Source organism: Mobula hypostoma, chromosome 1, assembly GCF_963921235.1.
Source record: "Mobula hypostoma chromosome 1, sMobHyp1.1, whole genome shotgun sequence".
In the NCBI taxonomy this organism is placed as follows: domain Eukaryota; kingdom Metazoa; phylum Chordata; class Chondrichthyes; order Myliobatiformes; family Myliobatidae; genus Mobula; species Mobula hypostoma.
In genome coordinates, this window is record NC_086097.1 from 104,897,521 (window position 1) to 104,923,682 (window position 26,162).

The window sequence follows — 26,162 nt, forward strand, 5'->3', positions numbered from 1 at the left end:
TCTTAACCACAGAGTCAACCTGCGTAGCAGCTTTGAGTGTCCTGTGGACTCGGGCCCCAAGATCCCTTTGATCCTCCACACTGCCAAGAGTTTTACCATTAATACTATATTCTGCCATCATGTTTGACCTACCAAAATGAACTACCCCGTGCTTATCTGGGTTGAACTCCATCTGCCACTTCTCAGCCCAGCTTTACATCCTATCAATGTCCCGTTGTAACCTCTGACAGCCTTCCTCACTATCCGCAACACCCCCAACCTTCGTGTCGTCAGCAAATTTACTAACCCCTCCCTCCACTTCCTCATCCAGATCATTTATAAAAATCACAAAGAGTAGGGATCCCAGAACAGATCCCTGGTCACCGGCCTCCATGCAGAATATGACCTGTCTACAACCACTCTTTGCCTCCTGTGGGCAAGCCAATTCTGGATCCACAAAGAAATGTCCCCTTGGATCCCATGCCTCTTTACTTTTTCAATAAGCCTTGCATGGGTTATCTTTTCAAATGCCTTGCTAAGATCCATATACACTACATCTACGGCTCTGCCTTCATCAATGTGTTAAGTCACATCCTCAAAAAATTCAATCAGGCTCGTAAGACACGACCTGCCTTTGACAAAGCCATGCTGACTATTCCTAATCATATTATGCCTATCCAAATGTTCATAAATCCTGCCTCTCAGGATCATCTCTATCAACTTTACCGACCACTGAAGTAAGACTCACTGGCCTATAATTTCCTGGGCTATCCCTATTCCCTTTCTTGAATAAGGGAACAACATCCGCAACCCTCCCATCCTCTGGAACCTCTCCCGTCTTCATTGATGATGCAAAGATCATTGCCAGAGGCTCAGCAATCTCCTCTCTTGCTCCCCACAGTAGCCTGAGGTACATCCCGTTCGGTCCTGGTAACTTATCCAACTTGATGCTTTCCAAAGCTCCAGCACATCCTCTTTCATAATATCTATATTCTCAAGCTTTTCAGTCCACTGCAAGTCATCCCTACGATTGCCAAGATCCTTTTCCTTAGTGAATACTGAAGCAAAGTATTTGATAGCTATATGGACAGGAAAGGGAATGGAGGGTTATGGGCTGAGTGCAGCTCGGTAGGACTAGGTGAGAGTAAGAGTTCGGTACTGACTAGAAGGGCCGAGTTGACTTGTTTCCGTGCTGTAGTTGTTATATGGTTTATATGGTTATTGGAGAATCCAGAAGAGGTTCACAAGGATGATTCTGAGAATGAAGGCGTTAACATATGGGGAGCATTTGGCAGCTTTGAGCCTGAACTCAGTGGAATTTAGAAGAATGTTGGGGGGGATCTCATTGAAACCAAATGAATGTGAAAAGGACGAGAGTCGGCGAAAATGGCGGGAGGAGAAGATGGAGGCGTGACACAGCTCGCAGCGGCCACTCCGGTGGTGGTGTCTGTTATTTGTCAAGTAGGGTGCCATGCACAATCCTGATTTGATGGAGACGGACGTGAGAGTACGGAGGAACATCTGGTGATGCTTCTGAAATGCCTGCTTCGCTGCTGCTGCTACTGTGTGGTCCAGAATCTCCGGAGGGGAAGGCCCCAAGTCCTCGGCTTTGCTTGTTGCTCGGCGGCTGGGGCAGGGTCGAAGCAGAGGCTGTGTCAGAGGGGCTGGTTGGAGGCTCGAAGTTTTCAGACAGACTCAGAGTCCACTGCAGTCGGGTGCTTCCAGTGGTGCTGCTTTGGCAAGTTGGCGGTGCTTGGAGGTTCATGGCAGGGAAAGTTTCTCCCTTCTACCGTCTGCGTGAGGTGATGAGTCTATCGGGACTTTGAGACTTTTTTTATACTGTGCCCATGGTCTGCTCTTTGTCAAATTATGGTATTGCTTTGCTCTGTTGTTATGTTATAATTATGTGGTTTTGTCAGTTTTAGTCTTGGTGTATTCTGTGTTTTTTTTGTGATATAATTCTGGAGGAACGTTGTATCATCTTTTAATGCATGCATTTCTAAATGACGATAAACAAGGACTGAGTGTCCTCGTAATCTAATCTAATAAGATACATGTGGAGATGTTTCCTGCAAACCTTTAGAACAGAGGTATGGAGGAATTCTTTAACCAGAGAGTAGTAAATCTGTGGAATGCTCTTCAGTAGACTGTGGTGGAGGCCAAGTCAGTGGGTATATTTAAAGCGAAAATTGATAGTCAGGGCATCAAATGATATGATGAGAAGGCAGGTGTATGGGGTTGAGTGGGATCTGGGATCAACCATAATGGAATGGCAGAGCAGACTTGATGGGTTGAATGGTCTAATTCTACCTCTATGTCTTTTGGTCTTACTATCTGACTTGTGTCTGGCCACTTATAACTATCTCTCTCTGCTTCCAGGTTGCAGAGATCACTGGTGTTGTAGAAACTGGAAAGGTTTATCAACTGGGCAGTTCAAGGACAAACAAAGGGCTGCAGTTACGGTAAGTACCAGAGCGGAGGATTGGTTCAACTCATTAAATGAGAACTGTTGACTTCAGGAGATCAAGTTGGGGTAGGCCTGATGAAGTAAAAGGCTGCCAGTCATGATGTTGCAGTACCCAGCTGGAGAAGAGGAAAATTGGATATAATTCCCTTTATATTAACCACAATGCTGCCACTGATTAATCATTATACAGTTAAGTTGTATGTGACTAGTCGTCACAATGCATTTTACAATCAAAATTACTCTGCTTCTGTTGGAAGTAAAATACTTAAGAGTTCTTCTGTCATTTCTTTGTCCCTGATTACTACCACTCCAGTGTCATTTTCCAGCAGTACAATATCCATTAAGTAGTGATCAAGATAAAATTTAATTTTATTTGTCACGTACATCAAAATATCAAATGCACAGTGACATATGTTGCTTGTATCAACAACCAAACAGTCTGAGATGCGCTGGGGGCAGCCTGCAGGTGCTGCCATGTTTCCAGCCCACCTTGAGGAAGCCCACATGATCATGGGGAGAACATACAAACTCCTTTCAAATAGTGGTGGGGACTGAACCCTGACCTTACAGCTAGTGCTGTAAAGTGTTACACTCGCCACTATGCTGCCACGCCATCCAACAATGTGAAAATGTGTTCAAATGTTGAGCAAGTAATTACCAATTATAAGCCAGAAGTTTATACCAATGGTAAACAAGGAATACAATCTGAATAGGCAGTAAGCTCAATTCATACAAGTGAAATACTGTGCATCCTATCTTTAAATTCATTACCTGCTGGTAATGATTTTGCTGTTGTTACTTATGCAAGCATTTCCATCATATAGGATTTCCCGAGCATGAGTGACTAATTGTGCCCATATGTACCTGGATCTTATGAAGCATTTGGTAGGGATCTTTTTGATCATATTGTACATTTTGCTTTGGCTGTGAACTCTGCTGAAATTGAACAAAATAATGGAACAAATGCCATCCATGGAGTGAGATTTGACTTGTGTTTCAGGTTTATCATCTTTGATTTGGACAGAAGTCAGAAATAATCCTTTGAAAAATTATAGGGAATCTTTAGATTATCCTAGAATACATGACTGGATCATATTACAAACGAAAGGGGACAATAAAGTATTTTTTAAAAATGCTGGAGGAATGACCACAACTGTTACCAGCACCTGCAGTGGTAAAAATGGTAATCTTTTAATGCCGTGAGTTAAACGTTAGCATTTCATCGCCCCAACCCCTTTGTTTATAGTTCATGAAAATAACAAATGCTTTACTGTATTTCAAACAAAAGAAAGTCTGCAGATGCTGGAAATCCAAGCAACACATACAAAATGCTGGAGGAACTCAGAGGCTAGACAGCATCTATGGAAAAGAGTATGGTCGATGTTTCGAGCTGAGACCCTTCAGGAGCAATCCTGCTGAAGGGTCTTGGCCTGAAACATCGACTGTACTCTTTTCCATAGATACTGCCTGGCCTGCTGAGTTCCTCCAGCATTTTGTGTTGCTTTGCTGTACTTTGTTGGAACACAATTGAATATCCAGCTACTTTTACTCTATACTGATTTATTCTGTTATAAGTATGAGATTCTTTTGGAGCAATGTTCAGTGGGTAGAATCAGTCATTGTCTCAATTATCCAATAACCATGCTACTGAAAATGCATTATCACTGTCACTATTTGACAGCATTCTAGACAACTGGTTATGATTTGATGTGACTGCAGTGTTTATCATGATTGGGAATTGGTAATGGCATATAGTAATTGTCACCTGTTACATAACCGACAACAATGAATATTAGTCGAGACAGGTTTTATGAAAACAACCAAACATTTATTGAACACGTATAAACGATAAGGGAAAAAAAAACAAAGGAAAACTTTAACCAGAGGTTAAACAGGTACGCAGCCGTTCATCAACTCCACTCGGCTCTGGTTCTTAAAGCGTTAAATGTGGAAACAGTTCTTAAAGCGATAACTTTGAAAGTCCAACAGTTTTACACATTCAATTGGGAGAGACTTCTCTGGAGAACGATTTCTTCACCGACGCACCTTTATTGCCAGTTCTGTCCTCAGGATTCCCGATGCCAAAATTAAACAGTTTAAGTCAACTGACCTTAAATTCCTTTTAGAGAGAGAGCCTTTTTGCACGAACTCATTGCGCTTTTACAAGAGTTATCTCAATGCAGCTTCTCTTCAACGAAGACTCAATAAGGTCGATCCTTTATTAAACTGCCCAAACGATGCCAACTTCTCTCGATCCTTCACTGATGAATTCTTCACTCTCCCTTCAAAACTGTTGAAATTGAGTAAGATGGCACTTCCAGCCACAAATTTCCAGTTCAATAATACAAATCTTGTAAGAGAACGCACCTTCCGTTTTAAAAATGAAACTGCGTCACAAAAACAAACACGAAACAGAAACGGAGGCACAACACGTTCTACCTGGAAATCTACAAACTCAAAAACCTACTGCGTCACCTGAGTCGACCCTTATATAGTCACGGGGCACATCATCACGTGACCTCACATCGATGGGAAAATCACATCAGGTGACCTCCAAAAGACCATTACAGCATTCTCACCAAAAAAAAAAACAGATCTCCTTGAGCATGTAACACACCTGGGATAGGGTAAAAGATTGTCTGATTGCTGAGACCAGGTGAAATGGATCAATGAGGCAGCCAGAGGGTGAGCTTTCAGATTTTATTACTTTTGTGCCAATTGGTCCATCTCCAAATCTTCTCTTAATTTCCTGGATTATTGTATCTTCTTTTCAGGTGGTAAACTAGCCACAAAGGTTAAGTACAGGCTCCCACAGCTATCTTGACAATGCTTCCTCCTAACTTGCCTTCTGTAAGGACTCCATTGTAATCTCCCAATGTGAAGGCACTTTCAGGAAACCATGTACTTGTACTCTTATGTCTTCTGTTCTATAACATTCTCCCCAGGGCCTGACCATTCACTATCTAAGTTTTACCTTGGTTTGACTTCTCAAAAGGCATCAACTTGCACTTGTCTAGATTGAGCATTTTTGCCATTCCTCTGCCCAGTTACCGTCAGATCAAGGTCCTCCTGTCATTTTGATAACCACCTTTGTTGCCTATGATGCCAAGTATTATAGTAGGATCAGCTCACTGTAATACTATGCCTTTTTCTTCTCGTCTTTTGAGGTCAAGGTAATGCACCTGTTGTACGACAAATGACCTATCCATCCAGGAATCTGGACTTGAGGCTTCAGAATCCGGTTTATTATAACTGACATCGTGGAGTCAGTTGTTTTGCGGCGGCAGTACATAAAAATGCAGTTAATTAAATAAGAATGTATAAAAAGTAAATAGTGCAAAAAAAGAGAGCAAAATAGTGAGATGGTATTGATGGAGCATTCAGAGATCTGATGGTGGGGGAGGGGATGAAGAAGTTTCTAAACCTCAAAGCATTATATTTTGAAGATGTCCTCAGTGGAGGCTCATGCCCCTGATGGGCTTGGCTGAGTTTATAACTTCTGCAGCTTTTTCTGGTCCTTTGCAGTGGCAGTTCCATGCCAGATGGTGATGCAGTTTGTCACAATGCTCTCCATGGTACATCTATAGAAATTTGCTAGAATCTTTGGTGATTTATTTATTTTCTGGGTTCTCAACTGCAGTTCATGATAGGGAGCTTAAAAAAATGTTGACTTCAGGATATGCTTTCACAAATTTCTATGATTAACTATATTAAATGGCTCATTTTACAAAAGGGAAAAACAAACAAGAAAACTAAGTATGTTTACCTTTATTTTTCTAGACATGGCTCAGATGAGCGGGTGTTTCGACTTGAGTTTGTGTCAAACCAGGAATTCACTGAAACAGAGTTCATGAAATGGAGAGAGACGGTGAGTTCTGTGGTGAGGGAGCTTTCAATTTTGGTTTAGTTTTTCTAAAGCTGAGGAGCATGCTTGCAATCTGGCTGCAAGCAGTGTTTCAATCTCTGCATCTGAATGCTAAGTGTAGGTGCTTCAGAGAGGTATCATTGTTGACAAGCCCGAGTACAGAATGGGCACCAAATTCTACAGCTTTGTAGATAGTTTAAACCCTGGCTTTCCATTGTTTCAGATAGTGATGGGAGGAATGCAGTTACCAACCATGGATGAAGTTAACAAGAAGGAACAGCAGATCAAACAGGCACTGGAGTATAAGTTCAATGATCATGACATTGAAGAGGTAGGTGACAGCAAAAATCAAGCAAAGTTGTTGCATTTATTTTCCATCACCTTTATTACATTGTTCATTTTGTAGCCAAACGTATTCAGCTCAAATTGATAACAATTCCTGGACAAATGTTTTGTCCCCTTGGAAGAAGGAAGTCACTTAATGAACTCTCTGTCGCTTATGGCAGAGTAAGGATCAGAATATAACACTGGAGCACACTTCCTAGAGAAAAAAAATCCCTGTGCCATATTCTGTACCAGCCTTCAGCCTTGTGCTAAAGATTTAATTGCAAATTAGTGATATTTTATGGTGTGGACCCATGTCCATGAACATTTTATTTCATGTTAGTTATGTAACCAGTGATGGATATTGCCCAAATGGGCAACCTGATTTGACGAATTCTGAAGGTAAATGATCAGTTTTTAATATAGAGCACAGTGTGATTTTGGGGATGGTCATGTGGGGAAGTGATGCAATTTCTTTGCAAATGTTAGGTTAAAAGTGGGATCATTCACTGACATTTATAAACTTTTTGATTTCCTTCAGAGTTCAATTGCAATTGAAGCTGAATGTAACAATATTAGATATTAATAGTCACCCCAAACAAGAGTATCTAAAACCTACACTTAAAATGCGTAGTCATACAGCACAGAAACAAACCCTTCGGCTGAATTCATCCACGCTGATCAAGATGTCTACCTGAGCTACTCCCATTTGCCATCATTTTGCCCATATCCCTCTAAAACCTTCCTAATCTTGAATATGTCCAAGCGTTTTTTGAATTCTGTAGTTGTACTTCTTTAGGCCATTTACTGTGCCAGCTCATTCCTTACACCCACCACCTCTGTGGAGAAGTTTGTCCTTTGGGTCCCTTTTCAATCTTTTCCCTGTGCCATCTCATTTTAGACTTCCCTAAATTTTTGAACCTCTAAGATCGCATCTCACCCTCCTGCATGCCAGAGAAAATGTCATCAATGTTGCTGAGTCCCCTTCAGTTGATACTAAGGATCAAACTGTGGTGAGAAGCAGATCAGAGGGTGGGTATAAGCAACTCGCCTTCCAACCTCCTGCAGTGTTTCCATGATTTATAATGTGCAAATCCATTTCCCCAGATGAGCGCCACTCCAATAACACTTATGAAGTTTTCATCATCTAGAACAAGCCGACTGACTTTATTGCCACCGTGATAGCGTTCAAAGCACCCATTCCCTGCAGTGTGGCTGCAAATTAAAACTGCATAGCCGTTACTTACCTAATAACTGTGACATCTCCAAAACCTGTGACCTCCACCACAAGGATTGGGTTTGTATCCTTAAGGGAGTGTTTCATGCTGAATCTAATCATTAAATTACTGCAAGATGATGAAGTCCTTCTGATGAGATTGACTCACAGAGCTATGATAATGTTTTGAAGGAGAAAAATATGTTGTTTAAGGGTAATACTGAATTATGAAAACAATTGAGGATTTAGATTAAGTCATGCAGACAACAAATGAGTGTTGATCAGTACAAGCTCTTCAAGCAGTTTAATAAAAAGTAAATGAGAATCAAAGCTGAGACTGGTTGTTTGTGCTGTCAGAAGTCTGAAGGACACCTAATAAATATTATGGGCTTGGAACTCTAAGGATATAGTCGTTTCATAAAGAAGCATTTCACCTTAGAAGCCATCCTTGCCTTCAGTTACTGTGTGCTGTCTTGTTGCAGATTGTGAAGGAGAAGGACCGATTCAGGAAAGCACCTTCCAATTATGCCATGAAAAAGACTCAGCTGATGAAAGAAAAGGTGGGTGAAATACTCAGTTTGAGGTTTTTGTTCAGTGCAGTTTGGTTTTTGGATGCATGTTCTTTATTTACAAAGTTATTTACTTGTATGATTAGTCCTCAAGTTCAGGCAGCAGAGAGGGAGTTATCCAAGGTAAAAGGAAACAGTAATAAACAAGATTTCAACCTATATCATACATTAATGCAGCATGATCCTGCTATCGATAGTACAGAGTTGACACAAGCACTGTACCAGTGTCCATCTGCATATCCCAGCATATCAGCCACAGTGCACCTGTGGAGAAGTCTGTGGTTCATTCTACAACCTTACAGATCTGGGATTGAAGTTATCCTTGGACCTGGGGAACCTGGAAATCCAACATAAAACGAAGTGCTGGGGAAGAGAAATAGTTAATGTTTCAGATTGAAGATCTTTTACCACAACTTTCTCCAAGACTATGCCTCTGAAGTTGATGATCCAGGGCTGTGTTTGCTTTTTACGGCAAAACTTGAAAGGAAAGTGAGGGGGTGAAAAATCTTTTGAAAGTTCAGATACGTTCAAGGTCAGACGTAGTTGGTTTGAACATTTCAGGAAGCATGTACACCTTCATATTATCCTGTAGGAGAAGCAATAGGAGCAAATACCATGATGGTGGAAAAATTTCCAAAGAAGATTAAACAAATCATCGAAGAAGGTGACTTCTGTGATAAATAAGTAGTTAATGTGGATAAGATTAGGTGTTTTGGAAGAAGATGCCATTATATTCTGTTACCAGAAGTTACAAAACATTTGGGAGTATTGGGTGCAGTTCTGTGGTTGTGGTTGCTCTGGAGAGTCTAGGAGGGATTTACCAGGATGTAGCCTGAATTGGAGGACATCAGTTATTGGGAGAGATTGGATCAGCTTGGTTGTTTCTCCATGGAGCTGAAGGATGACCTAATAGAAGTATACATGACTGAAATGTGTAGATCGGGTAGATGAGAATATTTTTTTCTCATGGTAGGGATATCGAAAAAATGAGGGTTTGTTTGTTAGAGAAAGGACTCTTTATAGTCATAGTATAGTCATAGTCATACTTTATTGATCCCAAGGGGAAATTGGTTTTCGTTACAGTTGCACCATAAATAATTAAGTAGTAATAAAACCATAAATAATTAAATAGCAAATAAATAATAAATTAAATCTTTATGGGATCTGAGGTGAAAATGTGTTACACAGAATGATTGCTATCTGGAATGTGATGTTGGAATCAGATATGATCATTTTGTTTGAGGCATTTAGACACTTAAATAGGCAAGATATACAGTATAAGGATCAGGTTCTAGTGCAGGCAAAAGGAATCATGTAGGTGGGCAAGAGATGAGCATGGACAATGTGAGCCAACTAGCCCATTTCTGTATTGTATAATTCTGTCCCCATGAATGAGAAATTCCAGACTTTGAGGTGACCAAAGATTGCCTCTGTAGGCAAATCCAATGTTGACCATAAGCTTAAAGTCCTACTAATCTACCAGCTGGGAAAACCTAAGGTCTCTAAAAGGGTATTCGGAGGCAGTATTCTGGACATGTGGTGATCTCAAAAAAATCTGGAAGATGCCACTACCGTTCTTAGGTTTTATTATGAACACGAAGGATTCTGCAGATGCTGGAAATCTTGAGTGACATGCAAACATTGCTGGTGGAAGTCGAGCAACATCTATGGAGGGTAATTTGATGAAGGGGCAGTTTATTTCCCTTTGTAGATGCTGCCTGCCATGACTGTAAGATATAGGAGCAGCATTAGGCCATGTGGCCCATCAAGTCTGCACCGCCATTTCATCATGGCTGATCCAATTTTCTTAGCAGTCCCAATCTCCTGCCTTCTCTCTGTATCCCTTTATGCCCTGGCCAATCAAGAATCTATCAACCTCTGTCTTAAACATACATAAGACAGCCTCCACAACTGCCTGTGGCAAATAATTCAACAGATTCACCACCCTCTGGCTAATGAAATTCCTCCTCCTCGCTGTTCTAAAAGGATGCCATTCTATTCTGAGGCTGTGTCCTCTGGTCTGAGATTCTCCCACCATAGGAAACATCCTCTCCACATCCACTCTATTGAGGCCTTTCACCATTCAATAGGTTTTAATGAGACCACACCTCATTCTTCTGAATTCTAGCAAATTCAGGCCCAGAGCCATCAGATGTTCTTCATATGACAAGCCATTCAATTCTGGAATCATTTTAGTGAACCTCCTTTGAACCCTCTCCGGTTTCAGCACATCCTTTCTCAGATAAGGGGCCCAAACCTGCTCACAATACTCCTAGTGAGGCCCCACCAGTGCTTTATAAAGTCTCAGCATTACATCCTTGCTTTTATATTCTTGTCCTCTTGAAGTGAATGTTAACATTGCATTTGCCTTCCTCAACCTGCAAATTATCCTTCAGTGAATCCTGTACAAAGACTCTCAACTCCCTTTCCACCTCAGTTTTTTTGTACTTTCTCTCCATTAAGAAAATAGTCAGCTCTTTCATTTCTTCTACCAAAGTGCATGACCATACACTTCCTGACATGGTATTCCATTAGATTAGATTAGATTATGAGGACACGCAGTCCTCTTTTATTGTCATTTAGTAATGCATGCATTAAGAAATGATACAATATTCCTCCGGTGTGATATCACAAAACACAGGACTGACCAAGACTGAAAAAACGTAACAAAACCACATAATTATAACATATAGTTACAACAGTGCAACAATATCATAACTTGATGAAGAACAGTCCATGGCACAGTAAAAGAGTTCAAAGTCTCTCGAATGTCCCACATCTCACGCAGACGGGAAAAAGAAGAAAACTCTCCCTGCCATGCCCGACCACAGTGCGACTCTGAGTCGTCCGAAAACTTCGAGCCTCCGATCAGCCCTCTGACTCTGAGTACTGAGCACCATCTCTATCCAAACAATTCGACCTCAGTCTTGGTTGCCAGCAGTAGGCAAAGCCGGGGATTTTGAGGCCTTCCCTCCGGAAGATTCTCGATCGCATAGTAACAACAGCAGCAAACCGGCGTTTCAGAAATTTCTCCAGATGTTCCTCTGTGCTTTCACGTCTGTCTCCATCAAATCAGAATTGTCCACAGCCCCTATTTAACGGATATGATATCATTTTCACTGGAGAACTGTGCGCGCGCGGCGCGCTACTATCTTCTCCTCCTGCCTTTTGCCCATTCTCCTAATCTGTTCAAGTCCTTCTGTATGTAGCTTCTCTATTTCCTCAAAACCACCTGCCCCTCCACCTATCTTCATATAGTCTGCAAATTTTGCAACAAAGCCATCAATTCCATCTTCTAAATCATTGGCATACAACAGAAAAAGAATCGGTCCTGTCACAGGCCCCTGTGGCAAACAAGAGAGAATTTGCAGATAGTCAATATTTCAGGGAAAGGCCCTTCATTAGGACTGCTGCAGAACACCACTAGTTACCAGCAGCCAGTCAGAAAAGGCTCCCTTTATTGCCACTCTCGGCGTCCTGCCAATCAACCACTGCTTTATCCATGCTAGAATTTGTCCTGTAATACCATGGGCTTGTAGCTTATTAAGCAGCCTCATGTGTGGCATCTTGTCAAAGGCCTTCTGAAAATCCAAGTACAGGTGTGTGCCGCTTAATGTCCATTCAGACAACCAGTGGTCCCCACCCACCGGGCTGCGAAGCATGCAGGGGTGCAGCACATCTTTAAGAAAAAAGCTGAAATAAACAAACTAATTAATTAGGGGCCGCCTGGCATGTAAATGTCGGCCCAGATCAGAGGCGATTGCCGATTTCATCTGCTCTGTGCGATGTTCACTCCTCTTTCCAGGGCGCTGGAGCCTTTAGCTGTTCCATTGGTCAATTTAAATGCCAGCCTAGACAGGCTGAAAAGACAAGGCTGTCAGGATCGAGGTGACATGTTGAATCTACACAATCTTCTAATAAAGTATAGACGTTGCCGTGCTTTCTTTGTAATGACAGTTACATGCTGATCCCAGGACAGATCCTTTGACACTTTTCAGGGGGAGAAACGTCGATCCTTAATGCCGAAGAATTTAAAGTTATTGACCCTCTCCAGCTCAGTTCCTCTAATGAAGACTGGCTTCTGGGCGACACCTAATTAATTAGCTTGTTTATTTTGACTTTTTTCTTAAAGATGTACTGGGTGCGCTCTGGCTACCAATGCACCTCTGCATGCATGTATCGGTCAGCGGCCCGGAGGTTGGGAACCACTAGCATAAACGTCCGTAGTCCCAATCGGAGAACGTGATGTAGCGGACATAACCAATCTCATGTATAGCACGTCTCTTGAGTGTAGTAGCGTTATCTCTCTTTAATTTTCTTTTGAAAATATTACCGTAAAGTACATCATGGCTTCCAAGCGCAGTAAGACCATTCCTAGTGATAGCAGTAGCAAGAGGCAAAGGAAGAGTGTTGAATTGGAAGTGAAACAAAAGGTTATGAAAAATATAAAGGTGGAAAACCAGTGAATGCTATCGCTCGGGATTTAGGCACGTTGCACTTGACAATCACGACGATCCTGAAAAACAAAAAAAAAAAATTCTCCAAGCTGTTAAAGGATCAGCTTCACTGAAAACTACAAGGGTCACGAAAATGCGAGAGAGACCTATATCGGATATGGAGAAATTGCTAATGACATGGATTTAGTCTCTACAGGTATACTACAGTACTCCATATAGATTTGCTAAGTATATAATATGGTGTTCGCACAACGTCCAAATCACATAACGTCCGATTTCACAGAACGTATCGTGGGCATTAAGCGACGCTTATCTGTACACAACATCAACTGCTTCTGCTTTGTCTATCCTGCTTGTTATTTGTTCAAAGAGTTACAACAGATTTGTCAGGCAAAATTTCCATTGAGGAAACCATACTGACTATGAACTACTTTACCATGTACCTTCAAGTACCCTGAGACCTCATCCTTAATAATTGACTCCAACATCTTCCTATCCACTAAGGTCAGACTAACTGGCCTGTCGTTTCCTTTCTTCTGCCTCTATCCCTTTGTGAAGAGTGGGGTGACATTTGCAATTATCCAGTTTTCTGGAAACATTTCAGAATCTGGAACTACAACGCTGTGGCCATCACAGAGACTTGGATGTCTCAGGGCAAGAATAGCTGCTGTATGTACCAGGCTTTAGTTGTTTCAAAAGGGACAGGCAGGGAACCAAAGAAGTGGGGGCGTGGCATTGCTAATCAGGGATAGTATCATGGCTGTAGAAAAGGAGAAAGTCATTGAGGGATTGTCTACTGAGTCATTGTGGGTGGAAGTCAGAAACGGGAAGGGGGCAATAACACTACTGGGTGTTTTTTTTTATACCCCCCCCAATAGTAACAGAGACATCGAGGAGCAGATAGGGAGGCAGATTCTGGAACAGTGCAATAATTAGATTAGATTAGATCAGATTCAACTTTATTGTCATTGTGCTGAGTACAGATACAAAGCCAATGAAGTGCAGTTAGCATCTAACCAGAAATGCAAAGAATAGTGTTATTTACAAAATAACTGCAAATAAAAAGTAAGTGCTACAGCACAAATATAAAAGTACTGAGAGTACAATATGGGTGCAATACTGCTTAGTGCTGTGATGTGAGGTTCAGCAGGGTCACAGCCTCAGGGAAGAAACTTCTTGTGCCTGCTGGTGCGGGAGCGGAGGCTCCTGTAGCACCTACCAGATGGGAGGAGAGAAGTCCATGGTTAGGGTGAGATGCATCCTTGATAATGCTCTTCGCCCTGCCCAGGCAGAGTTTATGGTAGATGTTCTCAATGGTGGGCAATTGGGTGCCGATAATCCGCTGGGCAGTTTTCACCACCTGCTGGAGTGCTTTGCGGTCTGATATGGGACAATTGCCATACCACACTGAGATGCAGTTGGTGAGTATGCTCTCAATGGTACAGCTGTAAAAGTCCGTCAGTATCCTGGGACAGAGGTGAGCTTTCTTGATGCTCCGTAGGAAATAAAGGCGCTGTTGCGCCTTTTTGATCAGGATGGAGGAGTTCAGGGACCAGGTGAGATCCTCAGAAATGTGAACACCAAGGAATTTGAAGCTTGATAAACACTCCACTACAGCTCCGTTGATGTAGATGGGATTGTGAGTGTGGCTCCTAGGATGCCTGAAGCCCACAATGATCTCCTTGGTCTTCTGGGTGTTAAGGGCCAAGTTGTTATGGGCACACCACGTGGCCAGGTGCTGGACCTCGTCCCAGTAGGCCGTCTCGTCATCTCCTCTGATCAGGCCAACAACTGTGGTGTCGTAAGATTGTTGTGATGGGTGAATTAAACTTTCCTAATATTGACTGGCTTCTCCTTAGAGCCAAGGGGTTTAGATGGGGTGGAGTTTGTTAGGTGTGTTCAGGAAGGTTTCCTGGCGCAATCTGTAGATAAGGCAACTAGAGGAGAGAACTTAATCTGCTATTGGTAAATGAACCTGGTCAGGTGTCAGATCTCTCGGGAGAGCATTTTGGACGTAGCGATCAGAACTATATCTCCTTTACCATAACCAAGAACACGAATAGCGTATATTAACCGCCCAATAATACATTCTTAAATTAGGCAAAGCAAGACCTCCATCCTTTTTTAATTTTTGTAATGACATTTTCCAATTCTTGGTCTTTTATTGTTCCAAACAAAAGATGAAATAATAGAGTCAACCTGATTTAAAAACTTCTTAGTTAAAAAATAGGAATATTTTGAAATACATATTAAAATTTTGGTAGATCATCATTTTAACTGCATGAATTTGACCAACTAACGAAAGTGTGAAGAGGATTCCATCTAGAAAATAATTGCTTCATAAAATCCACTAAAGGAACTAAATTAGCTCTATAAAGGTCTCCATAATTTTTAGTGATGATAATACCTAAATATTTAAAAGAATCCATAACTTTAAAAGGAATGTCATCAGATTCTTTAGGATTCGAAATATAAAATCTTTTGAATAATCCCATTTATGGAAATTCCTTGAATGTCCTTAGCTTCACGAAGTGCAATAGCCAAAGGTTCCAGCACCAAATTAAATAACAAAGGATTTAACAGACATTCTTGTCTCGTACCCCGGAAAAGTCGAAAAAAGGGGGATCTACGGTTATTAGTAATTACGGTGGCAATAGGGCTTTTATATATCATTCTAATCCACTTATTATACTTTATACTTCGTTGTCGCCAAACAATTGATACTAGAACGTACAATCATCACAGCGATATTTGATTCTGCGCTTCCTGCTCCCTGGATTACAAATATTAAATATTAAAAATAGTAAAATTAGTAAATATTAAACATTTAAATTATAAATCATAAATAGAAAATAGAAAAATGGAAAGTGAGGTAGTGCAAAAAAGGCAAGAGGCAAGTCCAGATATTTGGAGGGTGTGGCCCAGATCCGGGTCAGGATCCGTTCAGCAGTCTTATCACAGTTGGAAAGAAGCTGTTCCCAAATCTGGCCGTACGAGTCTTCAAGCTCCTGAGCCTTCTCCCGGAGGGAAGAGGGATGAAAAGTGTGTTGGCTGGGTGGGTCGTGTCCTTAATTATGCTGATAGTACTGCTCTGACAGCGTGCGGTGTAGAGCGAGTCCAAGGACGGAAGATTGGTGTGTGTGATGTGCTACGCTGTGTTCACGATCTTCTGCAGCTTCTTTCGGTCTTGGACAGGACAACTTCCATACCAGGTTGTGGTGCACCCTAGAAGAATGCTTTCTACGGTGCATTTATAAAAATTAGTGAGGGTTTTAGGGGACAGACCAAACTTCTTTGATTTTCTCAGGAAGTAAAGGCACTGGTGGGCCTTCTTGGCAGTGAACTCTGCTTGGTTGGACCAAGTCAGGTCATTTGTAATATTGACCCCGAGGAACTTAAAGCTTTTGACCTGTTCCACTTGCAGACCACCGTTGTAAATTGGGTCGTGCAGTCCGCTACTCCTTCTGAAGTCAACAACCAATTCCTTCGTCTTGCTGACGTTGAGGGATAGGTTATTGTCTTCACACCATGCCACCAGGTTCGTAATTTCCTCTCTGTACTCAAAACTCATCATTACCCGAGATACGGCCTACAATTGTTGTGTCATCAGCAAACGTATATTGAGTTTGATGGAAACTTGGCTACACAGTCATGGGTGTACAGTGAGTACAGCAGGGGGCTGAGTACACAGCCTTGTGGGGCACCGGTGCTCAGAGTGATTGTAGAGGAGAGCTTGTCCCCTATTTCTGTGAGGAAGTTGAAGATCCAGCTGCAGATCTGAGTGCCAAGGCCCAGGTTCTGGAGCTTAGGAATCAGTTTATTTGGAATGATGGTATTAAAGGCAGAGCTGTAGTCAATGAAAAGGAGCCTTACGTATGCGTCTTTATTCTCCAGGTGTTCTAAGGAGGAATGTAGGACCAGAGAGATGGCATCTGCCGTTGACCTGTTGCTCCGGTAGGCGAATTGCTAAGCGTGGAGGTTGACCGGTAGGCTGTGGTTGACGTGTGCCATAACCAATCTCTCAAAGCACTTCATAGCAATTGAAGTCAGAGCCACAGGTCAATAGTCATTCAGGCATGCCACCTTGCTCTTCCTCAGCACTGGGATTATCGTTGCCTTTTTAAAACACGAAGGGATCTCAGACTGAAGCAAGGAGCAGTTGAAGATGTCAGCAAACGCTCCAGCTAGCTCGCTTGCACAGGCCCTGAGAACCCATCCTGGGACGCCATCTGAACCTGTTGCCTTCCTTGGATTTATCTTCAGGAAGGCCCTTCTAACGTCCTCCTCGGTGACGATGAATCTCGATGCCACCAGGTCCGGTTCATCCGGAGGGAGCGGGATGCTCCTCTTCTGTTCGAATCTTGAGTAGAATGCGTTAAGTTCATCAAGAAGAGAAGCGCCACAGTTATTGATATTCCCAGCCCTTTCTTTGCACCCAGTGATCTCATTTAGACCCTGCCATAGTCTACTGGCATCCCTCTGGTTAGCCTGGGCTTCCAACTTGGCTCGATATTGCCTCTTGGCACCCTTACTGGCTTTCTGGAATTCACGCCTGGATTCCGTGTAGCAACTGGTATCCCCGGACCTAAAAGCCGCAGTTCTAGCCATTAAAAGGGACTTGACCTCATAATTCATCCAAGGTTTCTGGTTAGGGAATACCCGGATCGTCTTGCAAGACACACAGTCCTCCGTGCATTTCCAAATAAAGTCCGTGACAGCTGAGGCATACTCATTGAGGTTAGCTGCCGAGTCCTTGAATACTAACTAGTCCACCGATTCAAAGCAGTCACGGAGGACCTCATCCGTTTCCTCCGTCCAACGTGACACTACTTTTGATGCCTGATGGTCCGATTTTCTGAAGTGAAATCGTGGGATAGAACAGTAGGCACCCTTGACTGCTGTGTAGCAGTGGTCAAGTATATTCGGGCCTCTAGTGGGGCAGGAGACATGTTGGTATAACTCTGGCAGCGCCTTTCTGAGGTTGGCCTGGTTAAAGTTCCCGGCTGTAATGAGCAAAGTCTCTGGATACCTGGTCTCAAGTTCACTGATGTTGGCATACAGTATGTTCAAAGCACACTCCATGTCCGCCTGGGGGGGGAATGTAGACCGCTGTCAGTATGACTGAGGTGAATTCCCGTGGCAGATAGTGGGGACGACACTTCACCGACAGGTGTTCCAGGTCCGGGCTGCAGGAGCTTGTCAGTGCCACTGTGTCCGAGGACCACGCAGTGTTGATCAGTAGACAGACACCACCTCCCCTCGTCTTGCCCGAAGACGCCGTGCGATCAATCCGATGGATCAAAAATCCCTCCGGTCAGATGGCACTGTCGGGGGTGGTAGGGGAGAGCCAGGACTCAGTGAAACAGAATACGCAGCAGTTCTGCATATCCCTGCAGTAGGTGAGTCTCCCTTTAAGATCATCCACCTTGTTGTCTATGGCTTGCACATTAGCTAGTAGGATGGTGGGCATAGGGACCCTGAAGCCCCTCAGCTTCAATCTGACCAGCAGCCCAGCTCTTTTCCCACACTTCTTTGGTAAAGAGTGTATCTTTCCAGGTTTCCATCGATGCAGTGTGTTGTTGTCAGCTCCTTGAGGTTGGTGGACGCGTCCCACAGGGATCGATCAGCGGGTCGCATCGTCGGATGCTCTGGGTCAGGCCGAGTAACGGGGGGGCGGGGGGCTCCACTGCCACTTCCAGCTGCCGGGGGCCTGGGCTGTCGATTGGGTCGGGCCCCAAAGCCGACACTTAATCCCGGATGGCCAGCCTCCTGGCTGAAACACTTCCTTAAGCTGAGTCACGGTTGCGGAGACCTCTGCTTCAGCCGAGCCTCGGGCTCGATTTCCAAGGTCGGCAGTGGAGGCCTCACTTCCGGCAGCTGTGGATGGCCACCAACGGGGCATTATGGTGGTCGCTCCGGGGAAGCGTCTGGGGCGCCTTGAAGTCTCCACCGTCACTTCTGTGTGGTCATCTGCTCTGGAGAGGTGCTGGTCGGAATGGGCTGTGTCTCCAAACGCTCCGGCACAGTAGCAGACCACGGGTCTCTGGGAACGTGGTGGGCCTCGCTGGTTGGGTCCAGGTGCGGTCTGGAGTTTAAGAAGCAATTCTGGCGTGGTGGTCTCCATCTGGGTCAGTAGCTTCGCCAGGGTGTTGTTGATCTTGATCTTGCTAGATTGGAGGTTTAGAAGGGTTTCTCGGGTATGGGATAGTAGAGAGGGCAGTTCGTTCGGGAGAGCACGTGCAAAGTCGCCAGTTACCAGCGCCATCTTTCTTTATTAAAATTAAAATTAGTACCAAAGCTAAATTTCTCTAAAACGTTCAATAAATATTTCCATTTAATTCTATCAAATGCCTTTTCAGCATCAAAAGAAACAACAAATTGGGGAGTTTTCGAGGGGGATGAGTATATAACATTTAACAGTCTCCGAGTATTAGAAAAAGAATAACAGCCTTTTATAAAACTCGTTTGGTCCTGAGAAATAAATTTAGCTAGTATATTCTCCAACTGATTAGCCATTATTTTTGAAAAAATTTTGGCATCTACATTTACTAATGAGATAGGTCTATATGAAGCACAATCCGTAGGGTCTTTATCTTTCTTAAGAATTAAAGAAATAGAAGCTTCATAAAATGTAGAAGGTAACTCTCCTAACAAAAAGGAATCTTTAAACATTTCCAACATATAAGAAGTAAGCAAATTTTCAAATTTTTTATAAAATCCTACTGAAAAACCACTTAGTCCAGGAACTTTACCAGATTGCATTGAAAAAATAACTTTCTGAATTTCTCTTTCAGTAAAAGGAGTATCAAGAATTTGTTGATCTTCAACAGATATTCTAGGAAAATCAATCTTTTGTAAAAAAAGGCATTCATTTTAGAAGGATCAGCTGGAAACTGAGATTTATAAAGTTCACTGTAATAGTCTTGAAAAATGTTATTAATATCTTCATAGTTACAAGCTAAACTACCATCTCCCTTACGAATGTTTAAAATTTGTCTTTTAACTCTTAACTGCTTTTAGTTGGGATGCCAGTAGCTTATTACTTTTATCTCCAAACACATAAAATTGACTTTTTAATTTGAGCAAATTTCTTTCAATAGGATAAGTTAATAATAAATTATATTGTGATTGAAGTTCAACCCTTTGTTTAAGTAAGTCAATATTAGGAGAAACTGCATAAATGTTATCCAAGTCTTTAATTTGTTTTGAAATCCTATCTAACTCTATTTTTGTCTGTTTCTTAAGCTTAGCCAAATAGGAGATTATCTGACCTCGCAAGTACGTCAGATACTGTATCCCACTTAATCAATTTCGACATATCTTCTGTATTATTAAAAAGAAAAAAAGTCTTTTATTTGAATCTATAAATTTAACGAAGTCCAAACTTTGTAATAAGTTTTCTGGAAAACGCCAAGGCAAGTTTACATTGCTAACATCATTCAACTCAAAAGTTAAGCTTAAAGGTACATGATCCGAAACAGCAATAGCATCATATTCTCATTTCTAGACTTTGGACAAAAATCGGAAATCAGCTATAAAATAATCAATTCGCAAGTATTTTTTATGGACATGTGAATAAAAAGAATAATCTCTATCATTAGGATGTAGATTTCTCCAGATTTCTATCAAACCATAATCAATTAAAAAGGAATTAATAAGTGATGCTGAACCACTCGGAAGCTGCTGATTCATTGAACTCTTGTCAATCAAAGGGTTTAAACAACAGTTGAATTTACCTCCCATCAGCAGCATATATTCATTTAAGTCTGGTAAAATAAACCAAATACATTTTTAAAAAAAGAAGGATCATCTACATTAGGTCCATATAGATTAACCAAGACAATTTTTCTATTACAGATTGATCCTTTAATAATTAAAAATCTACCGTTGATATCTGAGACGATATCTTCTTGGATAAATAAAATATTAGCTTTCCTAATAATAGATACTCCCTTTGTTTTATTTTGACAAGTAGCATGATATTGAAGGCCCTTCCAGGTTTTAAAAAATCTATTTTGATCACCCATTCTGATATGCGTTTCTTGAGCAAAAATTATATTGGGCTGGAATCGGTTAATAATTTTAAAAGTCTTCTTTCACTTAATAGGGTGATTCCAGCCACGTACGTTCCAACTAACAACATTTATCTGTTTATTAACCATAGAATATTGTTTTAAACACGAGAAAACACGCATACCATCGTGGGCTAATCAAAGATGGTGGTGATGAGTATAACCATATAGAAAACATGCATGCTCCGGAGCTCCATAATGGGAAAAAACCTGAAAAAGAAATCTTATAGTAAACCCCAAAATGCAAAAAAACCCCAAATGCTCCCCCATCCCAAAAGGTAGAAATCCGGCAAAAAGGAAGGAAAAAGCCGGAATGCTTCCCCAAAGAAAGAGAGAAAAGCAGAACTCCGCATGCGGCTCAATATAAATAGTGATTTAAAAGTTTTTCTCCCAATTCCCCCCACCCTTTACAAAGAAATCACGTGACCCTAAGATAAGAAAGCTCAGCAGAGAAACAGAAAAAAGATGTTTATAGTTAATCATTGAAAATAAACTAGGAATGCAAAAACAGTCTCCGAAGGCGTCAAAACAACACTATTTAAACCTAAACAGTACATTCTCAAACAAGAAAAAGACACCATTATTCCTTTAGCTTAAAACTAAAGCTAATTATCTATTCTAAACACTCCTCACTATATAAGAAAGAGTCTATATAAACTATGAAAGCTACCATTTAATTAATAAAAGAAAAGGAAGAAAGAAACAGATAATCAAACCAGTTAATAATCTGTCCACTGTGTTAGTTCACTCCATGTACCAAACAGACTTCAAAAAAGTAATTCATTGGTCAAACCGAGAAGTTCACCTCTTCTTTAAATAGTTCATCAGTCAAAGGAAATTTTCAGCATATCAAAAATCTTCAAAGCCTGTTTTCTTTCAGAAAATTATTCAGCAACCCAAATATCCTTCATGCGTCAGCTGACTCCACGATAGAGTTAACAAAGTCCAATGCTGCTTGGGAATCCGAAAACACACGGGTATAGAATTTTTAGGAAATAATTTTAACCTTGCTGGATGGTGAAGTGATGGAAAAAGTCCCTTTTCATGAGCAGTTTTTATCGCTGGGGCAAATTTGATCTGCTGTTCCACAGTTTCCCGTGGATAATGTTCGTAAAAACGGATCTCGGAACCGTTAAATTTAAAAACTCTCTGTTTCCTTGCACATTTTATAATTTGGTCTTTAACTTTAAAGCGAAGAAAGTTGACCAAAATAGGGTGAGATTTACCTGAGGTCTGAGAATTCGATATGAAAATTCTATGAGCTCTTTCAATATCAGGAAGTTGAAGTAGAATATCCGGAAACAAAGATTGAAACAAATTGGCAAAATAGTCCAATAAATTCCCACTCTCAGAACTTTCCTCGAGTTCAATAATTCGTAGAGTATTCCGACGAGATTTCGCCTCTAAATTGACAATTTTATATTGAGCCTGTTCCAAGCGGGTTGAAATATCCACAATCTGACGTTTCGATTCTTTAAACTCAGTATTCAAGGAAATAATATTTTCCTCAATAGTCTGAAAACTCTGTCGGAACAACTTCGATTCAGAAGTGTTATTGTCTATTTTGTTGTCGAGAGCCATCAATGCATGTTCCAAACACTCAGCCCAGACAGGCATATCTTCCGATTTTTCTTTCAAAAGTTTTTCCCTTTCCATTGCTGGATTCAAAAGACAACTTTCCACTTCATAAAGGATATGACATGATAACAACTATTTCCCTCTAAGATCTGAGAAATAAAAGTTAAAAATGCAAGGTTTAAACTGGGGAAAAAGGAGGAATTAAAGGTAGCCGCAAAATTTATGTATTACTCCGCAGGCGGAAGTCTCCTAATATTTCCAAATGTATCACTTCTACTTACGTGGATTAAACTTCATTTGCTTTTTCTCAGTCCATTTCACCAATATATCAATACCATCTTGTGTCATTTGACTATGCTTCACAAAGTCAACAATTCCATCAACACTGCCATCTGAGAACATCCACATCCTGATTACTCATCTATATTTCAAACAGCATGGGTCCCAGCACTGATCCCTGTTGAACATCACTAGTCAAGGGCATACACTCACTGAAACACGTTGAGTATTGTGAACAGTTTTGGGCTTCTCATGTAAGAAAAGATGTGCTGACATTGGAGAGAGTTCAGAGGAAGTTCACAAGAATGAAAGGGTTATCATATGAGGAACGTTTGATTGCTCTGTGTCTGTACTTGCTGGAATTTAGAAGGGTGAGGCGGGATCTCATTGAAACCTTTTGAGTGTTGAAAGGCCTATTCAGAGTAGATGTGGAAAGGATGTTTCCCTTGGTGGGGAGCATCAGGATAGAGGGGCCTCTATTGAAAACAGATGCGGAGAAATTTCTTTAGCCAGAGGATGGTGAGTTTTTGGAATTTATTACCACAGGCAGCTGTGGAGGATAGGTCATTGGGTTTATTTAAGATGGAGCTTGATAGGTTCTTGATTGGGCATGAAATCAAAGATTATGGGAGAAGGTTGGGAAGGGGGGGGAAAGGATCAACCACGACTGAATGGCAGAGCAGACTCGATGGGCTAAATGCCATAATTCTGCTCCTCTGTCTTATGGTCTTTACCATACCAGTGACCCAGATTCAATTCAACTTCTTATGGAAACTATCCTCTACCATCACATTCCGTCTCCAACTGCTGAGTCAATCTTGGATCCAGTTTGCGAACTTTTGAGAGTAACAGTGGTCTGGATGTCCAGTACCTGTTCTCTTTAATAATAACCCATCTGTCTGTTTTCTTCAGGCAATGGCAGAAGAAGCAGGTGAGCCAGAGAAAGCCCGGCAAATCCAGGAACAGCTGAATGAATTGGAAGAACGGGCAGAGGCCCTCGACAGACTTCGCACGAAAAACATCTCTGCCATCAGGTCAGGAAAGAAGAGACTTGCATTTTATATGGCAACTCTTAATCATTTCAGGTTTTCCCAAAGTGTACATTTGTAAGATAGCCTTCTTTATGTTATGAACAGTTGACTTGTGGCTACCTATACAATGAACAAACCTGCATTACATTATTAAATTAAATTAGAATCAAATGTATGTACATTCATTCCTACAAGCAGCAGAAGCTTTCCTCTTTCTCTCTACTTTCACTAACTGTTCTTTATCGGACCCGTGTGCTTTAATGCCTTTCAGTTCAGAAGGCCTTTGACAAGGTGTCACACATAAGGCTGCCAAGTTATTACAGGAAAGTTACTGGCATGGTTAGAACATTGACAAACTGGTAGGAGGCAGCAAGTGGGAATAAAAAGATCCTTTTCTGATTGGCTTCCAGTGACTGGAGGTGTTCCACAGTGGTTGGTGTTGGGACTGCTTCTTTGTGTGCTACAATCAATGATTTAGATGATGGAATAGATAGCTTTGTTGCCAAATTTGCAGATGATACAAAGACTGGTGGGCGGCAGATCGTGTTGAGGAAACAGGAAGGCTGCAGAAAGACTTAGACCGATTAGTAGAATGGGCAAGAAAGTGGCAAGTGAGATATAATGTTGGAAAATACATGGTCATGCACTTTGGTTGTAGAAATAAATGTGCAGACTATTTTCTAAACGGAGAAAATCCAAAAATCTGATATGCAAAGGGACTTGGGAGTCCTTCTACAGAACATCCTAAAAGTTAACTAGCAGGTTGAGTTGGTGGTGAAAAAGGCAAACGCAATTTTAGCATTCATTTCAAGAGGTCTTGAATACAAGAGCAGGGATGTGATGCCGAGATTATATAAGGCACTGGTGAGGCCTCACCTTGAGTATTGTGAACAGTTTTGGGCCCCTCATCTTAGAAAAGTTGTGCTAGCATTGGAGAGGGTTCAGAGGAGGTTCACAAGGATGATTCCGGGGTTGAAAGGGTTCTGCTCCTGGGATGAAGGAACGTTTGATAGCTCTGAGTCTGTACTCACTGGAATTTAGAAGGATGGGGGGGGTGGGGGGAATCTCATTGAAACCTTTTAAATGTTGAAAGGCCCAGACAGAGTAGATGTGGAAAGGATGTTTCCCATGGTGCTGGAGTCTAGCACAAGAAGGCACAGGCAACTCTGGAGGGTATTTTGTTGGGTATATTTAAGTCAGAGCTTGATGGGCTCTTGATTGGATACTGCATCAAAGATTACGAGGAGAAGGCTGGGGGAGTGGGGCTGAGGAGATGGGAAAGGGATCAACCATGAATGAATGACAGAGCAGACTCTTTGGTCCAAATGGCCTAATTCTGCTCCTATGTCTTATGTTCTTATTATAAGGCCCTCTCCTCTTTCCACCGTGCCCACCCCACAAGTCCTCACACTTGACTAACAAAACTGCAAAAGACTTTTGCAGTTTTGTTACCCAAGTGTGAGGTGCCAGAAGACTGGAGAATAGCTAATGTTCCTCCTTTGTAGAAAAACAGTAGCAGGGATTTGCATGGAAGTTACAGACCAGTGAGCCTTGTATTGGATTGTTGAAGAAGATAGGATTTATGTTCACTTGGAAAGGCAAGGATCGAGGAGAAGACAGAAACAAGACAAAATCTGCAGATGCTTGAAATCTGAGCAACACACACACAATGCTGGAGGTACTCAGCAGGCCAGGCAGCATCAATGGAAAAGAGTACAGTTGACATTTCAGGCTGAACCTCTTCTGCAGCACTGGAGTAAAAAAAAGCAAGGAGTAGATTTAAAAGCTGGGGGAAAGGAGAGAGAAACACAAGGTGATAGGTGAAACCTGAAGGGGCAGGGATGAAGTAGAGAGCTGGGAAGTTGATTGGTGAAAGGAACAGAAGGCCATGAAAGAATGAAAAGTGGGGAGGAGCACCAGATGGGTGGGCAAGGAGATAATGTGAGAGGGGGAGTAGGGTATGGGAAATGGTGAGGGGGGGTGGGGCATTACCGTAAGTTCGAGAAATCGATGTTCATGCCATCGGGTTGGAGGTTACCCAGACGGAATATAAAGTGTTCCTCCAACCTAAATGTGACCGATCACAACAGTGGAGGAGGCCATGGATAGACATGTTGGAATGGGTATGGGAAGTGGAATTAAAATGAGTGGCTACTGGGAGATCCTGCTTTTTCTGACAGACGGGGCATAAGTACTTGGCGAAGCAGTCTCCCAATTTACATCCGGTCTCACCGATATACAGGAGGCCACACTGGACACAGTATATGATCCAGACTCACGGGTGAAGTGACACCTCACCTGGAAGGACTGTTTGGGCCCTGAATG

The 26,162-nt window shown here is 41.9% G+C and overlaps 1 protein-coding gene across 2 annotated transcripts in view; it reads left to right on the plus strand.

Moving 5' to 3' along the window:
- Window positions 1-26,162, plus strand: part of rtf1 (RTF1 homolog, Paf1/RNA polymerase II complex component) — a 217,275-nt gene that overhangs the window by 157,619 nt on the left and 33,494 nt on the right. For both annotated transcript variants that reach the window (XM_063054453.1, XM_063054446.1), the window contains exons 9-13: window positions 2,359-2,441; window positions 6,227-6,314; window positions 6,535-6,642; window positions 8,334-8,411; window positions 23,719-23,840. In XM_063054453.1, the coding sequence (XP_062910523.1) occupies window positions 2,359-2,441; window positions 6,227-6,314; window positions 6,535-6,642; window positions 8,334-8,411; window positions 23,719-23,840 (479 nt within the window). The remainder of the gene's footprint in view (window positions 1-2,358; window positions 2,442-6,226; window positions 6,315-6,534; window positions 6,643-8,333; window positions 8,412-23,718; window positions 23,841-26,162) is intronic.